The sequence below is a fragment of the Ipomoea triloba genome, chromosome 1 (genome assembly GCF_003576645.1).
Source record: "Ipomoea triloba cultivar NCNSP0323 chromosome 1, ASM357664v1".
NCBI lineage: Eukaryota > Viridiplantae > Streptophyta > Magnoliopsida > Solanales > Convolvulaceae > Ipomoea > Ipomoea triloba.
The window spans coordinates 32,811,650-32,832,677 of NC_044916.1; the positions used below are offsets into that span (position 1 = coordinate 32,811,650).

The 21,028-nt window shown below is 35.3% G+C and overlaps 3 protein-coding genes and 1 pseudogene across 5 annotated transcripts; 1 reads left to right on the plus strand and 3 right to left on the minus strand.

The window, feature by feature from the left end:
• Positions 1-4,105, minus strand: part of LOC116033263 — a 13,861-nt pseudogene extending 9,756 nt beyond the window's left edge.
• Positions 4,106-4,920: 815 nt separating this feature from the next.
• Positions 4,921-7,811, minus strand: LOC116012659 (triacylglycerol lipase 2-like). The gene is made up of 9 exons (XM_031252286.1): positions 7,650-7,811; positions 7,445-7,552; positions 7,023-7,163; positions 6,749-6,859; positions 6,492-6,635; positions 6,082-6,122; positions 5,767-5,846; positions 5,564-5,659; positions 4,921-5,325 (listed from the first exon to the last, which is right to left on the minus strand). Exons 1-9 carry the CDS (start codon positions 7,809-7,811, stop codon positions 5,006-5,008), a joined length of 1,203 nt encoding a protein of 400 aa, XP_031108146.1. The 3' UTR covers positions 4,921-5,005.
• A 7,610-nt stretch (positions 7,812-15,421) lies between these two features.
• Positions 15,422-18,505, plus strand: LOC116028198 (alkaline ceramidase-like). 3 transcript variants are annotated; one of them, XM_031269914.1, is made up of 3 exons: positions 15,422-15,713; positions 16,541-16,822; positions 17,730-18,505. In XM_031269914.1, exons 2-3 carry the CDS (start codon positions 16,572-16,574, stop codon positions 18,241-18,243), a joined length of 765 nt encoding a protein of 254 aa, XP_031125774.1. In that variant the 5' UTR covers positions 15,422-15,713; positions 16,541-16,571; the 3' UTR covers positions 18,244-18,505. The 3 variants fall into 3 exon arrangements, with proteins under 3 accessions (XP_031125774.1, XP_031125776.1, XP_031125775.1); XM_031269916.1 differs by having other exon boundaries at positions 16,556-16,822; XM_031269915.1 differs by lacking the exon at positions 15,422-15,713 and having other exon boundaries at positions 15,720-16,822.
• A 67-nt stretch (positions 18,506-18,572) lies between these two features.
• Positions 18,573-20,528, minus strand: LOC116028234 (stress response protein NST1). Its single transcript, XM_031269917.1, has 2 exons — positions 19,986-20,528; positions 18,573-18,945 (listed from the first exon to the last, which is right to left on the minus strand). Exons 1-2 carry the CDS (start codon positions 20,409-20,411, stop codon positions 18,775-18,777), a joined length of 597 nt encoding a protein of 198 aa, XP_031125777.1. The 5' UTR covers positions 20,412-20,528; the 3' UTR covers positions 18,573-18,774.
• Positions 20,529-21,028: the final 500 nt, after the last annotated feature.

The window sequence follows — 21,028 nt, forward strand, 5'->3', positions numbered from 1 at the left end:
TATGCTCACATTCATAACATTAAAGTATGATATGGTTTAACACAGATGTTTGACACAATGACACTCAACAATAAGCTGCTCTCTTATTAAAGTTAGGGTTTAAAATTTTAACTATTGTGAAACAACCAAGGGAAAGGCTTACTTAGCTTCTTTATAAGTATCAATTTCAAAGTCAAATGCTAATGCTATTAGAAGTGTTGTCTTCGGATTTATTGATGATGGAGGATGTAGAGAATATAACTTCTCCAAATATAATATCCATTTAATCACATTCAGTAACAACATCATGTTCAGTCTATATACATAACACTGAAAGAAATCTCCTTCCATGTAAATAACACTGGAATTATTGTAAGCAAAGGATAATTATTCTTACAGTTTCAAGAAACTTCAAACAATCTTACCTGCATATCAGTGATGTCCATGACGCGCCACTTCATTTCGGGCCGGTTCCGGACATTCCTCCTCAACATATCAGATATAACGACCTTAGAGAAGTCAATGTTGGTGATATTCCGGTATCCGGCATCGTAAAGGTGTTCGGAGAGCTTGGAGTTCCCGCAACCGGGGACAAGAATCTGAGCCTCTCCGGATAAATGGGGGAGGAGAGGTTCCTGAAGCTGTGCCCACTCGGCATACCATTCGAAGGCATCATCGCTACCTCTGATGGTGAAGAAGCTGTCCCAGTTATCTTTAGAGGTGAAATCTCCCAAGGTTTTGAGTAATTCTTCTTGATTGTTCTTCTGGTCTTTCTTCCCCATTTCTTTCTCTCAGCTAGCTAGCTCTTTGACCTTTGTATTATGACTTATGAGTTCGTTGTGTTTTTAGGGGCGAGGGTTTTGTAGGGTTTTAGCCTTTAGGAGGTCTAAAATCAAGAAAACCAGGTTGTTTAGGGTGCAAGGGTGAGAATGTATATTTTATTTTTGGATTAATATTTTAATAGTGAATCAATGCATTTATTCCTTACTTCCTCCCACTCAGAATTTAAAATTGTAACTGTTGCCCGCATGTGCATTGAACTGGTCACATGTGTGAAATTTGAAAGAAAAGATTATGAGAATTGAGTCTTACCAATGAAAGTGTGGGAGTAACATCTCAAAGTGAGGGGCTTTTTGTACAGTTAAAGTTGTGCAAAAGTCTAAACTGATTTACATCCTCTCGTATGCTTTGTCAGGTTGGGGTGTGGGGCGGAGTTAAGAATTCAACATTTTGGGAAAAGAATTGTAATTGTTAAATAGTTAATAGTGTATCAATGCATTTACTTGGTTACTCCCTCTCAGCTACTAGGAATTTGGAATTGCAATCGTTAATATAGTAATATGTTCCCTTTTAACCCTCATTAAATATATTAAGACGATAGCTAATAGTATTTCTAACAACTTTTCTTTCGTTATCTGCGAACCAAGTCATCCACTTGTTAGTTAAGGAGGTTAGTTCTTTGTTAGATTGTGTGAAATGATTTTTGTTCCAATGTGAAAATATGGTTAACTTTTGAATATGAAAAGAGTATTTCAATTAAATGATAAGGATAATCTTTAATATCGATTGATTGGTTTATTTATTTATTCATTTTAGTACAAACGAAAGACCTTGAAGGATAATTATATTACAATTTGACTCCCCGCAACGATGCACTAACAATATCATCAATCAAGAGCAAGTACACATAACATTACAAATTTCATCAATTGCATTATATGTATTCAAAATTATTAGAGAAAGTAAATATACATACTTATGATATAATATTAACTCGACTAATAATCTTGAAAGAAATTCATAACATCATCATACACAAGTTGTTTTGCATTTACACCAAACACGAAATCTGCATGCGCATAGTCTTCTATGAACTTGACCAGTAACTTATCACCATTGTGATTGTGAAGTGTGTCCAACAAAATTTTGACATCGTTAACGTCAGATAGATAGTCTTGCCCACCATAGCTGAGGAAAAGAGGGAAGTCGTCGGGGATGTTTGCCATGGCGTAAGCTGGAGGACTGGATTGACCATAGTGCTTATTGTTTTCGTTCTCGCTTCCATAATCATACATTGTTATACTCCCTTCTCTCACCACTGCACACAAATTAACCAAACGATTTATGGTGTGCATACTTATTAATCCAATGGGAAAAAAAATATTCCGTATACGTTTATTTATATGCTCTTTCAATTTGGAAATAAAATAAAAATAAAAATAAAAGAATGAACTAAATGTAACGTAACCTAACATATCATATCATATATATATATATATATATANTTCTGCCAAGGTGAGACAAAAAAACTTCCCCCCAGCTTTTAGCACTCTTTTCACCTGGTGGTTTCCAAAGACAAAATGCAAGGAGTTTGACTTCAGAAGATATACTTTAATTGGGAGGTATACTTCTGGAGTACATGCATAAAATTGAAATCATAAATTGATAAATTACACTCTCAAGTGTGAGTCCAGAATACCTCTGCTAAATATTGATTTCCTAGCTTAGGACCGAGCTTTGGCTCCATTAAAGNCGTAACCTAACATATCATATCATATATATATATATATATATACCCAAACTTGTACCCGTCTTAATTAGCTTTGTGTATGTTGGGTGGCTTACTTTGTGCTATGTGAATCAAGTTCTTTGNCGTAACCTAACATATCATATCATATATATATATATATATATATACCCAAACTTGTACCCGTCTTAATTAGCTTTGTGTATGTTGGGTGGCTTACTTTGTGCTATGTGAATCAAGTTCTTTGTAGCGGTGGATTGAGGCTCATGCTCCAGNTAAACTGAGAAGTAACAACTGTTAGAGCACAGAGAGCTAGTATATCCTCACAGCTAATGACATTTTCTGTTGCACTGACTGCAAGGAGAAGTCCTTGAGACAGGGCAAATATTACATTCTCAGAGACACCAAAAACACCAAAAGTCTAAAAAAGCTTCTACACGTAGGCTTTTGTTAATCTCACTGAGACACAGCAGAGAATCTGTTTGCCTCAAAAATAAAATAAAATAAATCTATCTCCCATGAGTGCGCAGTTTGCAACCAACAAGTGATAGTGGTGATAGAACATGAGAGGATTAGCAAACACGGTCAACAAGGCTACTGTCTTTGTTCATATGAAAAACTGCAGCTTCAAAGAAAAAATTCACATAACATGTACAAATATGCTCACATTCATAACATTAAAGTATGATATGGTTTAACACAGATGTTTGACACAATGACACTCAACAATAAGCTGCTCTCTTATTAAAGTTAGGGTTTAAAATTTTAACTATTGTGAAACAACCAAGGGAAAGGCTTACTTAGCTTCTTTATAAGTATCAATTTCAAAGTCAAATGCTAATGCTATTAGAAGTGTTGTCTTCGGATTTATTGATGATGGAGGATGTAGAGAATATAACTTCTCCAAATATAATATCCATTTAATCACATTCAGTAACAACATCATGTTCAGTCTATATACATAACACTGAAAGAAATCTCCTTCCATGTAAATAACACTGGAATTATTGTAAGCAAAGGATAATTATTCTTACAGTTTCAAGAAACTTCAAACAATCTTACCTGCATATCAGTGATGTCCATGACGCGCCACTTCATTTCGGGCCGGTTCCGGACATTCCTCCTCAACATATCAGATATAACGACCTTAGAGAAGTCAATGTTGGTGATATTCCGGTATCCGGCATCGTAAAGGTGTTCAATGTTGGTGATATTCCGGTATCCGGCATCGTAAAGGTGTTCGGAGAGCTTGGAGTTCCCGCAACCGGGGACAAGAATCTGAGCCTCTCCGGATAAATGGGGGAGGAGAGGTTCCTGAAGCTGTGCCTCTCCGGATAAATGGGGGAGGAGAGGTTCCTGAAGCTGTGCCCACTCGGCATACCATTCGAAGGCATCATCGCTACCTCTGATGGTGAAGAAGCTGTCCCAGTTATCTTTAGAGGTGAAATCTCCCAAGGTTTTGAGTAATTCTTCTTGATTGTTCTTCTGGTCTTTCTTCCCCATTTCTTTCTCTCAGCTAGCTAGCTCTTTGACCTTTGTATTATGACTTATGAGTTCGTTGTGTTTTTAGGGGCGAGGGTTTTGTAGGGTTTTAGCCTTTAGGAGGTCTAAAATCAAGAAAACCAGGTTGTTTAGGGTGCAAGGGTGAGAATGTATATTTTATTTTTGGATTAATATTTTAATAGTGAATCAATGCATTTATTCCTTACTTCCTCCCACTCAGAATTTAAAATTGTAACTGTTGCCCGCATGTGCATTGAACTGGTCACATGTGTGAAATTTGAAAGAAAAGATTATGAGAATTGAGTCTTACCAATGAAAGTGTGGGAGTAACATCTCAAAGTGAGGGGCTTTTTGTACAGTTAAAGTTGTGCAAAAGTCTAAACTGATTTACATCCTCTCGTATGCTTTGTCAGGTTGGGGTGTGGGGCGGAGTTAAGAATTCAACATTTTGGGAAAAGAATTGTAATTGTTAAATAGTTAATAGTGTATCAATGCATTTACTTGGTTACTCCCTCTCAGCTACTAGGAATTTGGAATTGCAATCGTTAATATAGTAATATGTTCCCTTTTAACCCTCATTAAATATATTAAGACGATAGCTAATAGTATTTCTAACAACTTTTCTTTCGTTATCTGCGAACCAAGTCATCCACTTGTTAGTTAAGGAGGTTAGTTCTTTGTTAGATTGTGTGAAATGATTTTTGTTCCAATGTGAAAATATGGTTAACTTTTGAATATGAAAAGAGTATTTCAATTAAATGATAAGGATAATCTTTAATATCGATTGATTGGTTTATTTATTTATTCATTTTAGTACAAACGAAAGACCTTGAAGGATAATTATATTACAATTTGACTCCCCGCAACGATGCACTAACAATATCATCAATCAAGAGCAAGTACACATAACATTACAAATTTCATCAATTGCATTATATGTATTCAAAATTATTAGAGAAAGTAAATATACATACTTATGATATAATATTAACTCGACTAATAATCTTGAAAGAAATTCATAACATCATCATACACAAGTTGTTTTGCATTTACACCAAACACGAAATCTGCATGCGCATAGTCTTCTATGAACTTGACCAGTAACTTATCACCATTGTGATTGTGAAGTGTGTCCAACAAAATTTTGACATCGTTAACGTCAGATAGATAGTCTTGCCCACCATAGCTGAGGAAAAGAGGGAAGTCGTCGGGGATGTTTGCCATGGCGTAAGCTGGAGGACTGGATTGACCATAGTGCTTATTGTTTTCGTTCTCGCTTCCATAATCATACATTGTTATACTCCCTTCTCTCACCACTGCACACAAATTAACCAAACGATTTATGGTGTGCATACTTATTAATCCAATGGGAAAAAAAATATTCCGTATACGTTTATTTATATGCTCTTTCAATTTGGAAATAAAATAAAAATAAAAATAAAAGAATGAACTAAATGTAACGTAACCTAACATATCATATCATATATATATATATATATATATACCCAAACTTGTACCCGTCTTAATTAGCTTTGTGTATGTTGGGTGGCTTACTTTGTGCTATGTGAATCAAGTTCTTTGTAGCGGTGGATTGAGGCTCATGCTCCAGCAATATAATGGTTCTCGAGGAGTTGACACAACAATTTGGACCTATTCAATCACAATACCAATTATAATCAACAATATAATTCAAGTTAATATAATAGGAAAATGTCAATTTAGTATAAGAATGAGCTCATCAAACAAGTTAAGTATACCGGTAAATGAGCTCATCAAATCGCTGCAATTATTGTTTGTTTTTTTGCAGATATCTTCCAGAACGTTTATAGCAGCCTCTCTGTTAATAAAACAAACAAATTAAATGTAGAAATTGAAAGATACATTATTGTTAATTAATTACTCCATATAATATATCATCAGAGAAAATGTAAATTGCATCAAAATTTTGTATGAGTTATGTGATTGGTTTGTGACAGTTTTATCCATTATAAATTAATTAGACAAAATCACTTTAGATCGTTAAAAATTTATTGATGCAAAAAAAAAAAGAGAGAGAAATAGTTAAAACCCACTCTCTAGGGTCGAATTCACGCATCCCCGTCTTATACAAAGCCTAATTTAAATAAAACACAAATTATTAGTTGTCAATATATCATAAATTAATGCAACATAGCCAAATTAAAGACTTATAATTACTCCGTAAGAATGATAAAATTACACTTTTGTCTTTACTTTTCATCCATTATTTATATTTATTGTCACTTTAATTTTTATCCCTTGATAATTGTTTGAGAAATCATTATTTATTTATTTATTTATTTATTTAGGATTGATTAAAAAGTTACTTCAAAGACAATTGAGTGACGAAACATGATGGCAATATAATTGAGGGTGAAAAGTATTTTTTTTTTAATTATAAGAAAAAATACAAACGTCATTTTCCTTTAAAAAACTGAAAAATATAATAAATTAAGATGCTCACTTCAGCTATATAAGCATTAGCGGCAAATTTGGCAATAGATGACCTCAGCTGCGCCAAGTAAGCAATAGGACTGAGGAGAGCTGCCGATCTCAATAAATTCAACAGCTTATGTTCCGAAAGGGCAGAAAACGCAATCAAAGTTCCCTAACAATTATATTAATAATATTATACAAATCAATTAAGAATCACTTTATTAGGTAGCAGGCAAGACGATACTGTCACTTAATTGGACGATATTGTTACTTGTATATAGTTACCAGAGAGTGGCCAACATAGTGCATACTCTGGCCAGTTTGATCATGAACATACTGCAATGTAGCAGGCAGGTCATAAGCCACCAGTTCATCCCATGACCACTCCCAATAGTCCTAAATTTCATCAAGCGTAAAAAAATTAACCAAATCTTAAACCACAATAATTAGCATATTTAATTAATTAAAATTCACATATTTTTATGGTGCCGATGTATAACAAGTTATCAGTGTTACGTTAAACGATAATGTAAAAGTTTAATCAAGAAGGAAACAAAACTTGGTCAGTAGGGCTAAGTGATGTGTGGCCGCGACTAAAGTTGGTTCCCCGCGTGTTGGCTAGCCAAACATCATACCCATCATCCGCTAGAATAAATGCTAAAGATTCAGTTGGAGGGTTCAACAACCAAGTTACTGCATCCTGCAACAACCAACTCATTCAATTTACTTATAACTATAATAAAACTAATATACATACAAATCAACAAATCCTTCAATATTATATATATATATATATATATATATAAAACAATAAATAATACTATACGTAATACTTGTAGCAACTATATAATCCTTAATAAGCGTGAAATAAACTCATAGAATGAGAATTGATTCATATAATTAACCTCTTGAATTGAATATACTTGGACTAAATTATTTGAAATTTGAACAACAAATGAACTGACGTGAAAAGTTACACACCATAAATAGCCCATGTTGTAAAAGGACAGGAGACTTAGTTGCTTTGTTGCCTGAAATTCCCACCGGAATTCTTTGCAGGCTAAGAATATAACCGTCTTCCGTTGTCACCTGTCGGCCAAAAATAATTAACAAACAAAAAATCAACATATATATATATATATAATATGAATTAAAATAAATTCCGATCCAATGCTACACTACACACTTTGTGTTCTTGGCAAGTATATCCTTGTGATTCCACCATTGATTTACAAATCCCATCTCCGTCGTCGCCGAACGCGACCGGAATGGTTATTGTAGCTGCTATGGCCGATTCCCACAACAATAGAAGCACTATAACGGAAAGGATCAATAAAAGTTTTCCCATCTGATATTTCAATGTATATAATATATATATAATTGATGCTTCTGCCTTAGCTAGTATATGTAGTGTGTGTAATTTCGGATTTATATATACAGTTTGTTTTGATATGAAGACAGAAAGGAGTATTGTATTGCTCATGTTATGATAAGAGCAATGTTGTATATATTATTTTTTTTTGGTAACGAGACAATAAAAATCGACAAATTTATAAGTATGAATATGTTTCACATTTGACTTAAACATATTAATAGTACAAATTTCAATATAATAATTTGAAATAAGTAGAGTTGAATTATTTATCAAAAATAAAAAAAGAAAGGAGCTGAATTTGAAATTTTGTGGTTATGTTAATTGCACCATTAAATATATGAATGCGCTGATGAACATGATATAGAACGGACAGGAAGGGGTATAAGTGTGCATGTATCATTCATTAATTCCTTTGAATTAATCGTCCGATGAAACCAAGTTATTATGATCTAATATTTTATGTGGTTCAGTTCCGATCCTGTCATATATCATTAAGGGTGTGTTTGGTTGGTGAGTTTAGGCATAAGGAATGGGTAAGAAAGTGATTATTTGTGTTTGGTTGATAGGTTTTGTGAATGCTACTATGGGTTTGGAATACCCCATTAATGACAAAACCCATACCCTTATTAAATAAGGGTTTCATCTCCCTTTCTCCTTTTTTCCTCAACTATTAATAATCATTCCCATTCCACCCACTTACCAAACATGTTAAATACTTTCACCAAAACTCATTACCATTACCAAGTATTTAATACCCATTCCGATTCCGATTCCCATGTGCGAACCAAACGCACCCTAAGTATTTCTATAAAACTTAGGCATTTTGTTGCTGTCACGATTGCTCCTTAATATTTTCACATTTTTAGTCTTTGTGTTCAAACTTTTGCGATGTAATTTGATAATCTAATTATATGCAATAATTTGGATAAAAATATAACAATGATATTTATAGTTTTAAATGAACCAATCCCACCAAAAAACAGGGTTGACATAATAAAATAGAAAATAGGGATGGAAAAAGTGTCATCCTTATACAATGGACTAGGGTTCACAGTGCACTTTGAACTCTGGTGTATGTGTATTATGTTATGAGTTTTTGTGTCTTGTGTTATCAAATTTTGTACCTTAAGAGTGTGAATTTTGTACCTGAAAGCTAAGTTTGAAACAAATTAATAATTGTGTCTTATGTTATGAATTTTTGTGTCATGTGTTGTGAAATTCAGTGCCTATGATTTTTGAACACAAATTATGTATCTAAATCAGATTTGAAAAATAAGTAAATATATAACGTGTCTATGTATTTTGTGTTGCAATTTTTTTGTGTATTGTATTATAAAATTATGTACCTTACGAATATGAATTTTGTACATCATCGTTTCGATTCAGGGTCCATAATGCTATATGTATCATGATCCATGAAAAAGTTATATTTATAGGCCCAAGAGCCTTAAAATACAATAATTTGGGTTGCAAGATGAAACAAATGAACATACAATTCATACCCAAAATGTCTCAACCTACAAGCCCAACAAAGGAAACTAATTGGAAAGTATCAACCACTAAAACATACCACAAGTCCAAATGTAATACTAAGTGGAGATGTTTGGTTGGAGAAGATAATGTTGGAGACAATCTCAGTCAAATTAATCAGATTTTTGACTTAGGAACATTGTACAAGTTTAACTCCTTACGATAATGGTTTATTGACTTTCTTTTAATTTGAGTCGATCAGCTATGGACAATTTAAGCGGGTTTACCTCCTTGTTACTTTGTAGCCCTTTGTTGGCCCAATCATCCCAACCAATGCAACCAACCAAGGGGCAAGGCCACCCTAAGCACCTCTCCCCTACTTATGGCAAGTGACTCTACCAGGGGGTAAATTATATTGTGGATCATTAATAAATATTTATTTTTAATATATTGAATGTAACTTATTTATGTACTGAATGTTCATTATTAATAGTATATCAAATAATAAACCGTCAATACACAAATAACGTACCTTCAAAAAAAAACATTTAGTAGGCGGGTGTCCAATTTGTGTACTTGTCAAATGAGCCCTTAATATCTTTCATAAAAAGGCTCACAAAAACATTTATTGAACTCCCAACGACCCACCTAAAATCATAGACCTTTTTCCCTTGTGCGCACTCCTTGTCTGATGAGTCATTGAGTCACCGTAATTTACATCTAATGTGGTAACCATGTTATACGATTAGGTCTCCACAATGATGATAATATGTGAGCCGGATCGGAGGCTCCTGAACTAATAGGGGTTAGCTAATAATGGCAAAAGTTCCCCCCCTCCCCCCCCCCCTCAAAGCAATAAATGCTATTTATAGGAGTAAGGATGGTGCACATGTCGAGCACCCCGCATACACGCCTCATGTTATGCATGCACTCGGCAAACTTGGAGGTCGCACAAAGGCGTCCACGTGCCTTAAGATGTCTGACCGATCCCAAGCCGTGTGTTGTCATATATTTGTCCTTTTGTATATATAAGAGTAGTGGAGCTCGGGGTGATCGTTCCAAACTCTGAGGTCGGGACGGGGCCCAAGGTACGCTTCACTATAGCTCGTATGCAAAATTACGGGTATGTGTCGTCATTCAGGTCGGGTTGGAACTACGAGCGGCTCTTTGCTCCTAGCTCAACCAGCATTGGTTACATTGTCGTCAACAACTCAATGGATCCACAAGTAGATAAAGTAGTAGAAAGTTCGCACATGGAGAATTTGATAGAAAATCTCTTTTGGGCTCGTATGCAAGGGAGGCAGCCCAAGAGAAATGCATGCAGAGAAGGTGATGAGCAAAAAAGGAAAAAAAAAAAAAAAAAACTCTGTTCACCCACTTCCAAAGAAGGGGGCAATTGCATGTTGTGAATGCGACATCGACGTCTAAGTTATTCGAAATAACGTCTAAGTTATTCGAAATAAATTATAACCTGTTAGCATGTGGCCTAATAGGATTTTGGTGGACCAAGACTAAGCACAAAGAGACATGGAGTGCAACGAGGTGTCACTAAACCATAAGGTCATTATCACATATTGTGTCTCATAGTCTCACGTGAAAATATTATCTCACTAAAACATTATTGATTAATTTATATATGTAAGTATGGTAGGTCGAGTGAGGTTACAATTATTAATTTTAGGAATAAGGGTCAAATAGGCCACTGAAGTGCACACAAAACTGCAATTGGACCACTGAACTCAAAAAAACTGCAATTAAGTCCCTGAATCAACCAATACATTGCAATTTTTCTAATTACCCAGTTTCACAGGTATGTTACCGGTTACTTTGCCAACTTGACTGCCATGTGGATTTTTAAAATATTTTTGTTTCTCTGTGGCATTATTTTAATATCTCATTTTATGTTAAAACATATAAACTCTCTGTTTCCCTGTCCATCCCTAAAATTTCTGAGCAAAATCCTTTGACGACTCCTCCAAGTGCGAAATGCTGTGAGCTTGTCTGAAATCCGAAATTCTACCATTGGTGATCCCTAAGCTAGTGCAAATCCAAGTAAGTCATCTATATCGTATACTTTAATCTTACAATACTAAGTTTTTGTAAGAAATACAAAGAAGATGATTGTAGGGTTTATAATCGTGGGTCATTATTTTTTGTTCACGATTGGGTGTTGTAGGGTTTATGGTTGTGGGGATTGTGTTACCTTCTTGTCTGTAATTGATTAGTTGTATTACTCAAAAATGACAGCAAGTTTTTGATTTACTCAAACGTGTGGTCCTTTTTGTCGTACATAGTGAAATTTGTTGAGTATTTTATTGCACATGTGGTTGAATGCTTTATGATTTGCATATATCATGTTAGATTCTACTGTTTTTTTTTTGGGTGCAAATGGGGTCCAGTTGCAGTGTGTTTGGTCTGCTGGGTATAGTTTCACTTTATACCTTAAACTGTGTAGATTTTTACTTTACAGTTTCTCTTTTGACTATAATGTACCTTTACTTTGTCTAAAATAGCTTGTAATAGTATACTAAATTATTGCAGATATGTGGACAAGTGTTGAATTAGTGGTCCACCATGGTGGGAATTTTATACAACAACCTAAACTAAAGTATATAAATGGTGAGGTGATGAAGCTAACAACTGATCCAGATTTGATTTCATATCCACACTTGGTTAAGTATATAAAAGAGGGGCAATATGGTAACATTAAATCACTACACTATAAAGCAGCTCATGAACCATTAGAGAATCTCATATGTCTATGGAATGATCAAACCACTCTAGACCTAATTACTTTGGCAAAGATGTGGAAGAAATGTGATATCTTTGTAGATCATGGAATTGATGAAGCTGAAGTGGTACCTGATTTCTTGTTACCTGCACTTGAGGAGGTTGATAAAGGAAATGAAACTGAAATTGTTTATGAAGGACAAGCTGATGGTGAAGCTGATATTGAGGTTCATGATGAGTATGCTCTAGAGGATACTGATTTTGAAAGTAATTATGAAGCTGAAAATGAGATGGAAATTGAAGATAATGAAGACCTTAATGAAGGGGTTAAACAAGAGTTTGATGTTGGTTTTGATGCAGCAGAAGAGAACCTCAATAAGGATGGTAATATGCAGGAAATTAGAAAGGGAAAAGGTAAGGCAAAGGCACAATCAAAGACAAAGGCAAGACAAATGTTATTGATCCAACTGTTGCTGATTATGGTAGTGATGCTTATTACTATGACTCTGCTGATCCATCAAGTTGTGAGTCTGAAGAAGACGTTGAAAGGGAGCCTATATCAACTCATAAGAAATTCAGATTCCCTTCATATAACCCAGAGTGTGAATATCCAGATTTAGAGAGAGGATTGTTATTTGAAGATTCAACACAATTTAAGAGTGCAATGGTGAAATATGCAGTGCATCACAAGAGGGATATCCACTTCTATAAGAATGAGAGAAATAGAGTTAGAGTCAAATGTGTGAGTGGTTGTCCTTTTCTGGTGCATTGTAGTTGGGAAGAGAGATATAAATGCTTACAATTGAAAACATTGCATCTAGAACATAGGTGCAATTGTAGGTACACTTTAAGGGTTGTAACTCAGAAATGGATTGAAGAAAAATATGAAGACAAGATTATAAGAGATCCAACCATAAAGCATACTAAGTTGAAGGATGATATAGAGGCAGAGCTAAAGATAAATGTTAATGTGGCTATGGATAGCAAGGGGTGGCATGTTGACTTCAATGGAGATGACGGCTACGAGATAAAGAAAGGAAAGCAACAATTCAAGGTCAAATTGGAAGCAAGAAGGTGTTCATGTAGAAGTTGGGATCTAACTGGTATACCATGTCCTCATGCTTGTTGTGCCATTTTTGATAAAAGTAAGAACCCTGAAGACTTCATTGATGAGTGCTACTCCAAAGAAGTCTACAAAATGATCTATAGCCACACTATTCAACCTTTAAATGGAGAACTTAGTTGGCCTAGAACAACATGTGAAGAAATCTTGGCTCCTGTACCTAAAACCATGACTGGTAGGCCAAAGAAGAAAAGGACTCGTGAACCTAATGAACCCCCTGCTGGAAAGTTGTCACGGCAAGGTAGGATTATCACATGTTCATTATGTAAAGAGAAGGACCATTCAAAGAAATATTGTCCAACTACAAGAGGTCCACCATCGGCTAATGCAGCTACAACATCATCTTCTAGACCTTCTAATCAACAAAAACGAAGAGGTGGTGGATTTGGTATTTATACAAACCCACATACTGGAGCAGTACTAATTAATGTAAGTTATTTTCAACTTAATTTATGTCATATTTTATATTATACTATGAACGTTGTAATATAATAATACTGATTGGAATTTGAATTATGATTTGCACTATGTAGCCTGGACAATTAGGACATCGTGTAGTCTATCAAGGAAGAAAGAACTCAAGTGGTGCAACTAGGGTGTAATCTATCAAGGAAGAAAAAAGTCGAGTGGTGCAACTAAGGGAAGGCAATGAAGAATATTGTCGGTTTGGAAGCAAAGAATATTGTCAGTGTGGAAGCTTCTTTTTGACTGACTTACTATGAAAGCCTCATTTTGTCAATGTTTTTTTGCCTATTTTGTGAATGTCGAATATTGTCAGTGTTGTTATGACTTGTACTATGAATATTAGTGAATACTATGTTGTGAACTTTGAAAATTACTGAATGACTTATACTAAGAATGATGGTTTTGGCCTCCTTTATCATACTGAAAATTCTCATAGATAAATTACATGCTTCACAAATATATGATCTGAACATAATAAAATATGGAAATTTGATTGAACAGCAAAAGAGCATATATAGTTCTTGAAAGTATAACACAAAATAACTTGCTCCCATTACTACATTAATTTTTTTCATACAACATTACAATACCAATTCCAACAACATTTACCATCAACATATACTAATTTTCCACACTAACTAACATAAATTAAAGATCTTACAACATAGGCAAATTTAGATTATTACTCTTTTTTTGCACAAAGCATAGCAACATTGCTAATAAAACCACACCTATCACAACTATAGAAGTAAGCATCTTGAACCAATTTTCCTTAACACCTTGAGTAGAATCACCTGTTGACATCTTAACTCTCTCCCATTCTCTTTGGACAGATGAGATATCATCTCTTAGTTGTTGAATAATACAACTCAAATCTCTTAATGCATTTACTGTTGACGCATAATCAATGACCGGGATTTCTTGAATTTGAGCATTCATCATAATATCATCAATAAATACCAAAAATCCACAACCATTTTCCTGTTACATAATTGACATATAACACAAATTAGTTTTAAAAAATGCCGCATATGAATTAACTCCATACCCAATTGACTTTTATATCAATAATTGTAATCTAACCTTCCATTGTTGACAACCAAAGAATTTTCGGCCACTATCACGAGCTACGCATAACGGAGATTTCAACCCACATTTGCAATACAAAGCAAGCTCATATTGCAAGTTGACATTACGCCTAGTGAAGTTAGATGAAGATGGAGAAAATGATATGGAATTTGACGAAGACATTGTTGAAGAATCTACCCACGTCTTTCCCCAGTGTGGTATGGAGGTTTGACAATCTGAAATTTTGACGATGAAGTTCCGTCCTTTCCTAGGGTTCAGAGTGGCGATGAAGAAGGATGAAGATGGAGAAGACGATCGCAATCTGTCTCTCTTTTCGTAAGAATTGTTGTGCTTTATAAACTAATTTATTAGGTTTAGATATAGATATTAATATATTTATTAAATAAGGAACAAAAATATTTTAAAAAGCCACATGGCAGCCAAGTTGGCAAAGTGACCGGTAACATACCTGTGAAACTGGGTAATTAGAAAAATTGCAATGTATTGATTGATTCAGGGACTTAATTGCAGTTTTTTTGAGTTCAGTGATCTAATTGTAATTTTGTGTGCATTTCAGTGGCCTATTTGACCCTTATTCCTTAATTTCCGAGTATTCGCATGACGAATTGAAATTGTCACACTTAAATTCAACGTAGACACCATTCACGGGCACGACGAAATTCCCATAGCAATTAAAAAAAAAAAAGGGGGAATAAGAAAGAACAGAAGGCATAAATGGCATATCGAAGAGGTTACCAGTTACCATGCGCACGTCAAGAAAGTGGTAGTCATACGTAATTTCCTTTAACCCTAGATTTGCACTGTGAGAACCGAGAAGGAGACAAAGGAGGAGAGAGAAGAGAATACAGATCGCGTGTGACTGGGAGTATGTATGTATAATACTATATTACTATTATACATAGATTCATATACGCAATTGTCTTCCAAATCTCTGGATTAGTTACAGAGAAGGGATTTGTACTAGGATTATAACAGCTGCTTAGATCTGATTTTGAAAGGTCAGCGTCTCTACTCTTTTGTCTTTGAATTTCTCCCTCCCTCTCTATGTATCTATATGTTGGGAGGTATACGTGCCTCTGTTTTCATGCCGTTTGGAGTTTTGGACAATATGCGCATGCTTGTATCTCTGCAATTTATGTGGATGTGGTTTTGCACTGGCTGGCGATGTGCTGATGTCTTTTTCCCCGATTTTTCTTGTTTGTCTTTGGGAATGCAATTGGATGTCTTCCTTCTGTCTAAGTGTTCTGTTTTATGGTATGTTAAGTGTTTGATTGAATGCGTTTTCTCCTCTTAGATTTGGATTTTGTAAACTGGGAATGTTGCTAAAGTTAGTTGAGCCGAAATGTGAATTCAATAGGTAAGTACATATGGATGGAATATTCATTATCAATGGAGGTCAATATTTTTTGGATGCCTTGTAGTGCTTAGTTATGGAGGGAGATCATGTGGAAAGTTTTTTCCCCACTGTAACTCTTAAAGAGGAATATGAGGACAGATGGTTCTGAAGAGTGAAGAGGATATAGTTTCTTTTTTTTTTTTTTTTTTTTTTTGAATTTTCAAGTAAGAAGTTTTAGCTGAGAATGCCTGTTAAAATTGGAAATGTTTTGATTCAGCATTGATTATTTTGGCTTTGAGAATGATGGATGTTTTCTTATGTATATAAGAATATGGTGTTTACTGTTTAGAACTACCATAAAGTGATATCTAGAATTCATTACTATGTTTTTCTTTCCATAACTTTGTTGCTTAATTTGGTTCTCTGGTTGTGCTTTCTATTGGCTGCAAGTTTTGGGAATTAGTGATACTGAAAATTACTTTCATCTAGCCATTTTCATTTCAGGTGCATATTCTGAACAATGGCGGATGGCATATCAAGCTTTTGGGGCCCTGTGACGTCTAAAGAGTGGTGTGAACCAAATTATGTCTACTCTCCTTATATTGCAGAATTTTTCAACACCATCTCAATTGTCCCATGCATTCTTTTGGCTCTCATTGGTCTTGTGAATGCCTTACGACAGCGATTTGAGAAAAGGTTTAGTGTCCTCCACATATCAAACATGATTCTTGCCATAGGAAGCATGGTTTATCATGCCACACTGCAAAGGATGTAAGAATGTCTCCTTATACTTGGTGGCTTACATATAATTTGTTTCTGCCTTTTGACAAATGTTCTCATTATCAAGAAATTTATGAGTTGCTTGAACATGATTCAACAAAAGCTTAATCCATTTATAAGGGGAATGTACCCACACACTGCAGGCCCATAATGGGTAGTCTTGTTACCAATAAACTGTGTAGTTGATTTGTTTGGTGGAGTTTTTTCTTAGACTATCTTCCTTTTGTTATAGTTGGGGTTGGAAGGTTAGGTGATTTTAATGAGAAGTCTGTAATTATCAAAGTAGATTGTTGGCAATGACCAAGGAAAAAGTGCATTCTAATTTTATAACTTCTGGTGTATAGGGGGAGGAGATGAACTGGTTTTCTTGGAACCATTGCCAATCTTCTACTTTTAATTATCAGTATATTCTTTTTCTTTTGCTTTTTACAGAGTGCCCTAAGCACCATTGATAAGGAAAATGATGCCCTAACGGCCTAACTTGATGATGATGAGAATGGGATCAAATGAATTTTATTGGGGCAATTGCTAATTATCTGCTTATTATTGTTAGTGTGTAAAACAGAACCAATTTTACTCAAATGAATATATCTCATTGAGTCGTTTCATTTGTCATCCATGGTGTTCTCATTTCCTTTACCTATTAATCTTCTCTGGCAGAACAGTGATATGTTGAACATGAATTGTAATCTTTGTTGCTCATCTTTTAGTTGCCCTTGAGATTGAGTAAGAAAGGCTAGATATGTTTAGTCTTTGGCCCCATGACTTCATCTTTTGTAGTACTCTGTATTATAAAAACTTGTGTCTTTCAAGAATTTATTGGATTGAGCTTTTGTGTTTAACTAATTTTTTATTATGTTGAATGATTGTCTAATAACTGAAGTGTCATACATGACAGGCAACAACAAGGTGATGAGACACCAATGGTGTGGGAAATGCTTCTCTATCTTTACATTCTCTACTCACCAGATTGGCATTACCGGAGTACAATGCCTACCTTTTTGTTCATATATGGAGCGGTGTTTGCCATCGTGCATTCACAGGTTCGCTTTGTAATTGGTTTTAAGTTGCATTATGCATTACTGTGCCTTCTATGTGTTCCTCGTGCATACAAGTATTACATCCACACAGAAGACCGATTGGCAAAGCGTCTTGCAAAACTATACGTGGCCACTTTAATGGTTGGGAGTGCATGCTGTCTATTTGAACGCCTGTTTTGCAAGGATATTTCAACGTGGTCCTTCAACCCACAGGGTCATGCTTTATGGCATGTGTTGATGGGGTTTAACTCGTATTTTGCAAACACATTTCTGATGTATTGCCGTGCTCAGCAACTGGGGTGGAATCCAACAATCAAATACCTCCTGGGTTTCCTCCCCTATGTGAAAATTCAAAAGCCAAAAGTTCAATAGCTCTTCAAGCCAAGCTTGTGAATGGAATGCCTGCCAACTCAAGCAGCCATAATTCTTTTTGGTTTTACCGTTTTTGAAGTCTATTGTAAATGAAATTCAGAATAGTTTTGGCTGGTTCTAGCAGTCCTTAATTTTGACTGTAAATTTAGATCTCTCTTGGTGTACCATACAGATATTCTACCATAGAAGATTACATACTAGACTGACTGACTAGTTTGTTCTTTTCAACTTCTTAGTCTTTTCAAGGTTGAAACTTGAAACATTCTTTTCCTAATTTTGGTCTTTATATAACTTATTAATTACATGCTGTTTCAGTATAAGATGATAACTAGATACAAACTCCAAATCTTTATTCTCTTCAACTTTGATCAAAACTACATGTGATAGACAAATAAACAAGAATACCAAAACTGCATTTGCATTGTATGTTTGGAATTTTAAAACACTAAAACAAAGCAGTTCTGGTTCTGAAGCACCAATAGGACAACTACTCTTTAAGTTGATGAAATAAACAACTGATTATAAAAGGATTCAGAGGGGAGTGGGGTTACAGGAAGCATCAAGTATCTTGACCTCCAGGTCCTTCTCATCAATCCACAATGAACTTTTTCGACGCAAAAGCTCATTTCCCTGTGTCTTCTTTTCTTTAATTTTAGTTTCTCTCATCCTCCAGTATTCAAGCTTCTCTTGTCTTTCTTTTAGCTGCATACATCACGGAACAAATTAATATGAAACATCAGACTCAAAAGCCAAAGCTATAAACATCACAGAAGCTTTGCCATCCAAGAAATCTTTGTAAATACGCCACAGATGTGAATATGTGATTGCAAATTATCCAGTATATGAACATCAGTCTAGAATTATAGAATGCTTATTTCTTTTGTTTTACTAGAGCTGTCTATTTCAATTCTCTAGCTGATGATGGGGTCATTGGATCAAACTCCATAAACCCTTTGTTCAAGCTTTCTTTCTGTCTCCCCCTAATGGCTTAATACACCCAAATTATTAGCGATCAAGGAGCATTACAACTTTCTCCCTTCCCTATATTTCGTTGCAGTTTCTTGTATCCATAAGACTTCCAAATCCATAACCTAGCAAGTTCAACCTCGCTCCACTATGTGTTCAAATCTAGTATGGTAAAAAGCCTAGAACCAATGAATAGTATCATATAAGTCTCTTCTCTTTTGACCTCTTTAGAAGGAATTTGCTTACCTTCGGAATTAGGTGGGAGTGAAATTCTAATTTCCTCCAACCAAACGGGTTATTAGTGTTTTCTATCCTTGTTCTTGAAGGCCCAACACCAAATAGAGTCCCCAAATGCTTAGCAATGGCTCCCTTCCCTCCATCCAATACTACCGATTTATTAGTGAAAAAAAGAAAGAATACTAGGACTACCCTTCCATTAACTATTCTTCCTCGTTTCTTGCAATCATGCACCTTGAATCCATCATCTATCCAAGTTCTACCTTGCTTGACTTATAAAATCCATGTAGCATTCTTCAGTGACCATAACCAAGACGCCTATAATCCCTAGTAACAACATTCTCTAGTGCTAATAACCAATACACCTAGGAATCCCAGTGCACCAAAATCTTATTAGTTTTTAAAGTTGCATAAACTTGTATTTACATTTCGACTAGAGTTAGAAAATTGAAGTAGCAGTAATATGGAAGAATAATACTTCTATTATGATAAGATAGTTGAATAGTATTGGGTGAAAAAAAGATATTGGATTCACATACTAGGGTTCGGCGGAATTCCTCTTCAAAGATGGCTCTCTCTTCAGCCTTGGCCTTCTTCTCAGCGGCTTTAGCAGCCTTCCGCTCCTCATTGGCGATCCTCAGAGCTTCCTTCTTGGCCACGGCATTTCTCAGCTTTTCGAGGCGCAGGACCTCCATCTCCTTGATGTAATCCTTGCGGACCTCCTTGACCTTCTTGGCATAGTCGCGGCGGAGAAGCGCCAGCTGGGCTTCCGCCTCCTTGGGATCCCTCGGGGGCTTCCACGAGTTCAGGTACTCGCTCGGCGGCAGGAATGCGTGGCTCTGCTGGTGGAGATTCTTCTCCGACGCCGTCTGGGTTTCGGCGGTGGCGGAAAGCGATCGGAGATGGTGGAGCTTTAGGGCTTGGGTGGAAATGGGGTTCCGAAGAAGATGCCGGGAGAGCGACATTTGGTTGAAAGGTAATGCCGCTGCTCAGATCGATAAAACCCTAGCGAGCAGTGATAAACTGAGAATGGAGAAAACGCTGAATTTCGAGAGATTGAAGGACACAACTAAAAATATAATTCATTAAAACCCCCAAATTTTCATAATTACACAGTACTAATATAACATCTTAAGAATTAACCAACTAACTTCTCAAATTAGAGGTTTAGTTTGATTTTTTTTTTTTTTTTTTTGGTCAGCACTTATTATCTTTTAGTTTATCTCTTTGTAGTCCTTTATCAATTATGATCAAACCAAATTTGTTAGCATTTTGAATAATTATAATATCATATTGTTTTTTTTGTGGTGCTCTTAGAATTTTCACCATCAAACACAGTGAGTAATTCTCTTACTGAATTGATTATAATATCATGTGTAAGTTCTCATTGAAAAAGAAAACTCATTGCTAAAAAATAATCCCAAGAATCACCTAAAATTCATATAAGTTCTATTTAATTAGCAATCACGTGGTTCAGAGTTCAAATTCTATCAAATGACCAAAGATGGACATTTTAGATATGTAAGCCAGTTGAATCGCATATGCCGTTTACCTTATCAACCAATCTTCGTGGCAGAAATCG

Excerpts from the sequence above, each read along its gene's own strand:
- LOC116012659 (XM_031252286.1), bottom strand. The coding sequence starts at position 7,811 with ATGGGAAAACTTTTATTGATCCTTTCCGTTATAGTGCTTCTATTGTTG. Across the intron at positions 6,636-6,748 it reads ACTATGTTGGCCACTCTCTG|GGAACTTTGATTGCGTTTTC; the intron begins GTAACTATATAC and ends TATAATTGTTAG. Across the intron at positions 6,123-6,491 it reads CTAATGCTTATATAGCTGAA|GCTTTGTATAAGACGGGGAT; the intron begins GTGAGCATCTTA and ends TATTTAAATTAG.
- LOC116028198 (XM_031269914.1), top strand. The coding sequence starts at position 16,572 with ATGGCGGATGGCATATCAAGCTTTTGGGGCCCTGTGACGTCTAAAGAG. Across the intron at positions 16,823-17,729 it reads CATGCCACACTGCAAAGGAT|GCAACAACAAGGTGATGAGA; the intron begins GTAAGAATGTCT and ends CATACATGACAG.
- LOC116028234 (XM_031269917.1), bottom strand. The coding sequence starts at position 20,411 with ATGTCGCTCTCCCGGCATCTTCTTCGGAACCCCATTTCCACCCAAGCC. Across the intron at positions 18,946-19,985 it reads AGGAATTCCGCCGAACCCTA|CTAAAAGAAAGACAAGAGAA; the intron begins GTATGTGAATCC and ends TGATGTATGCAG.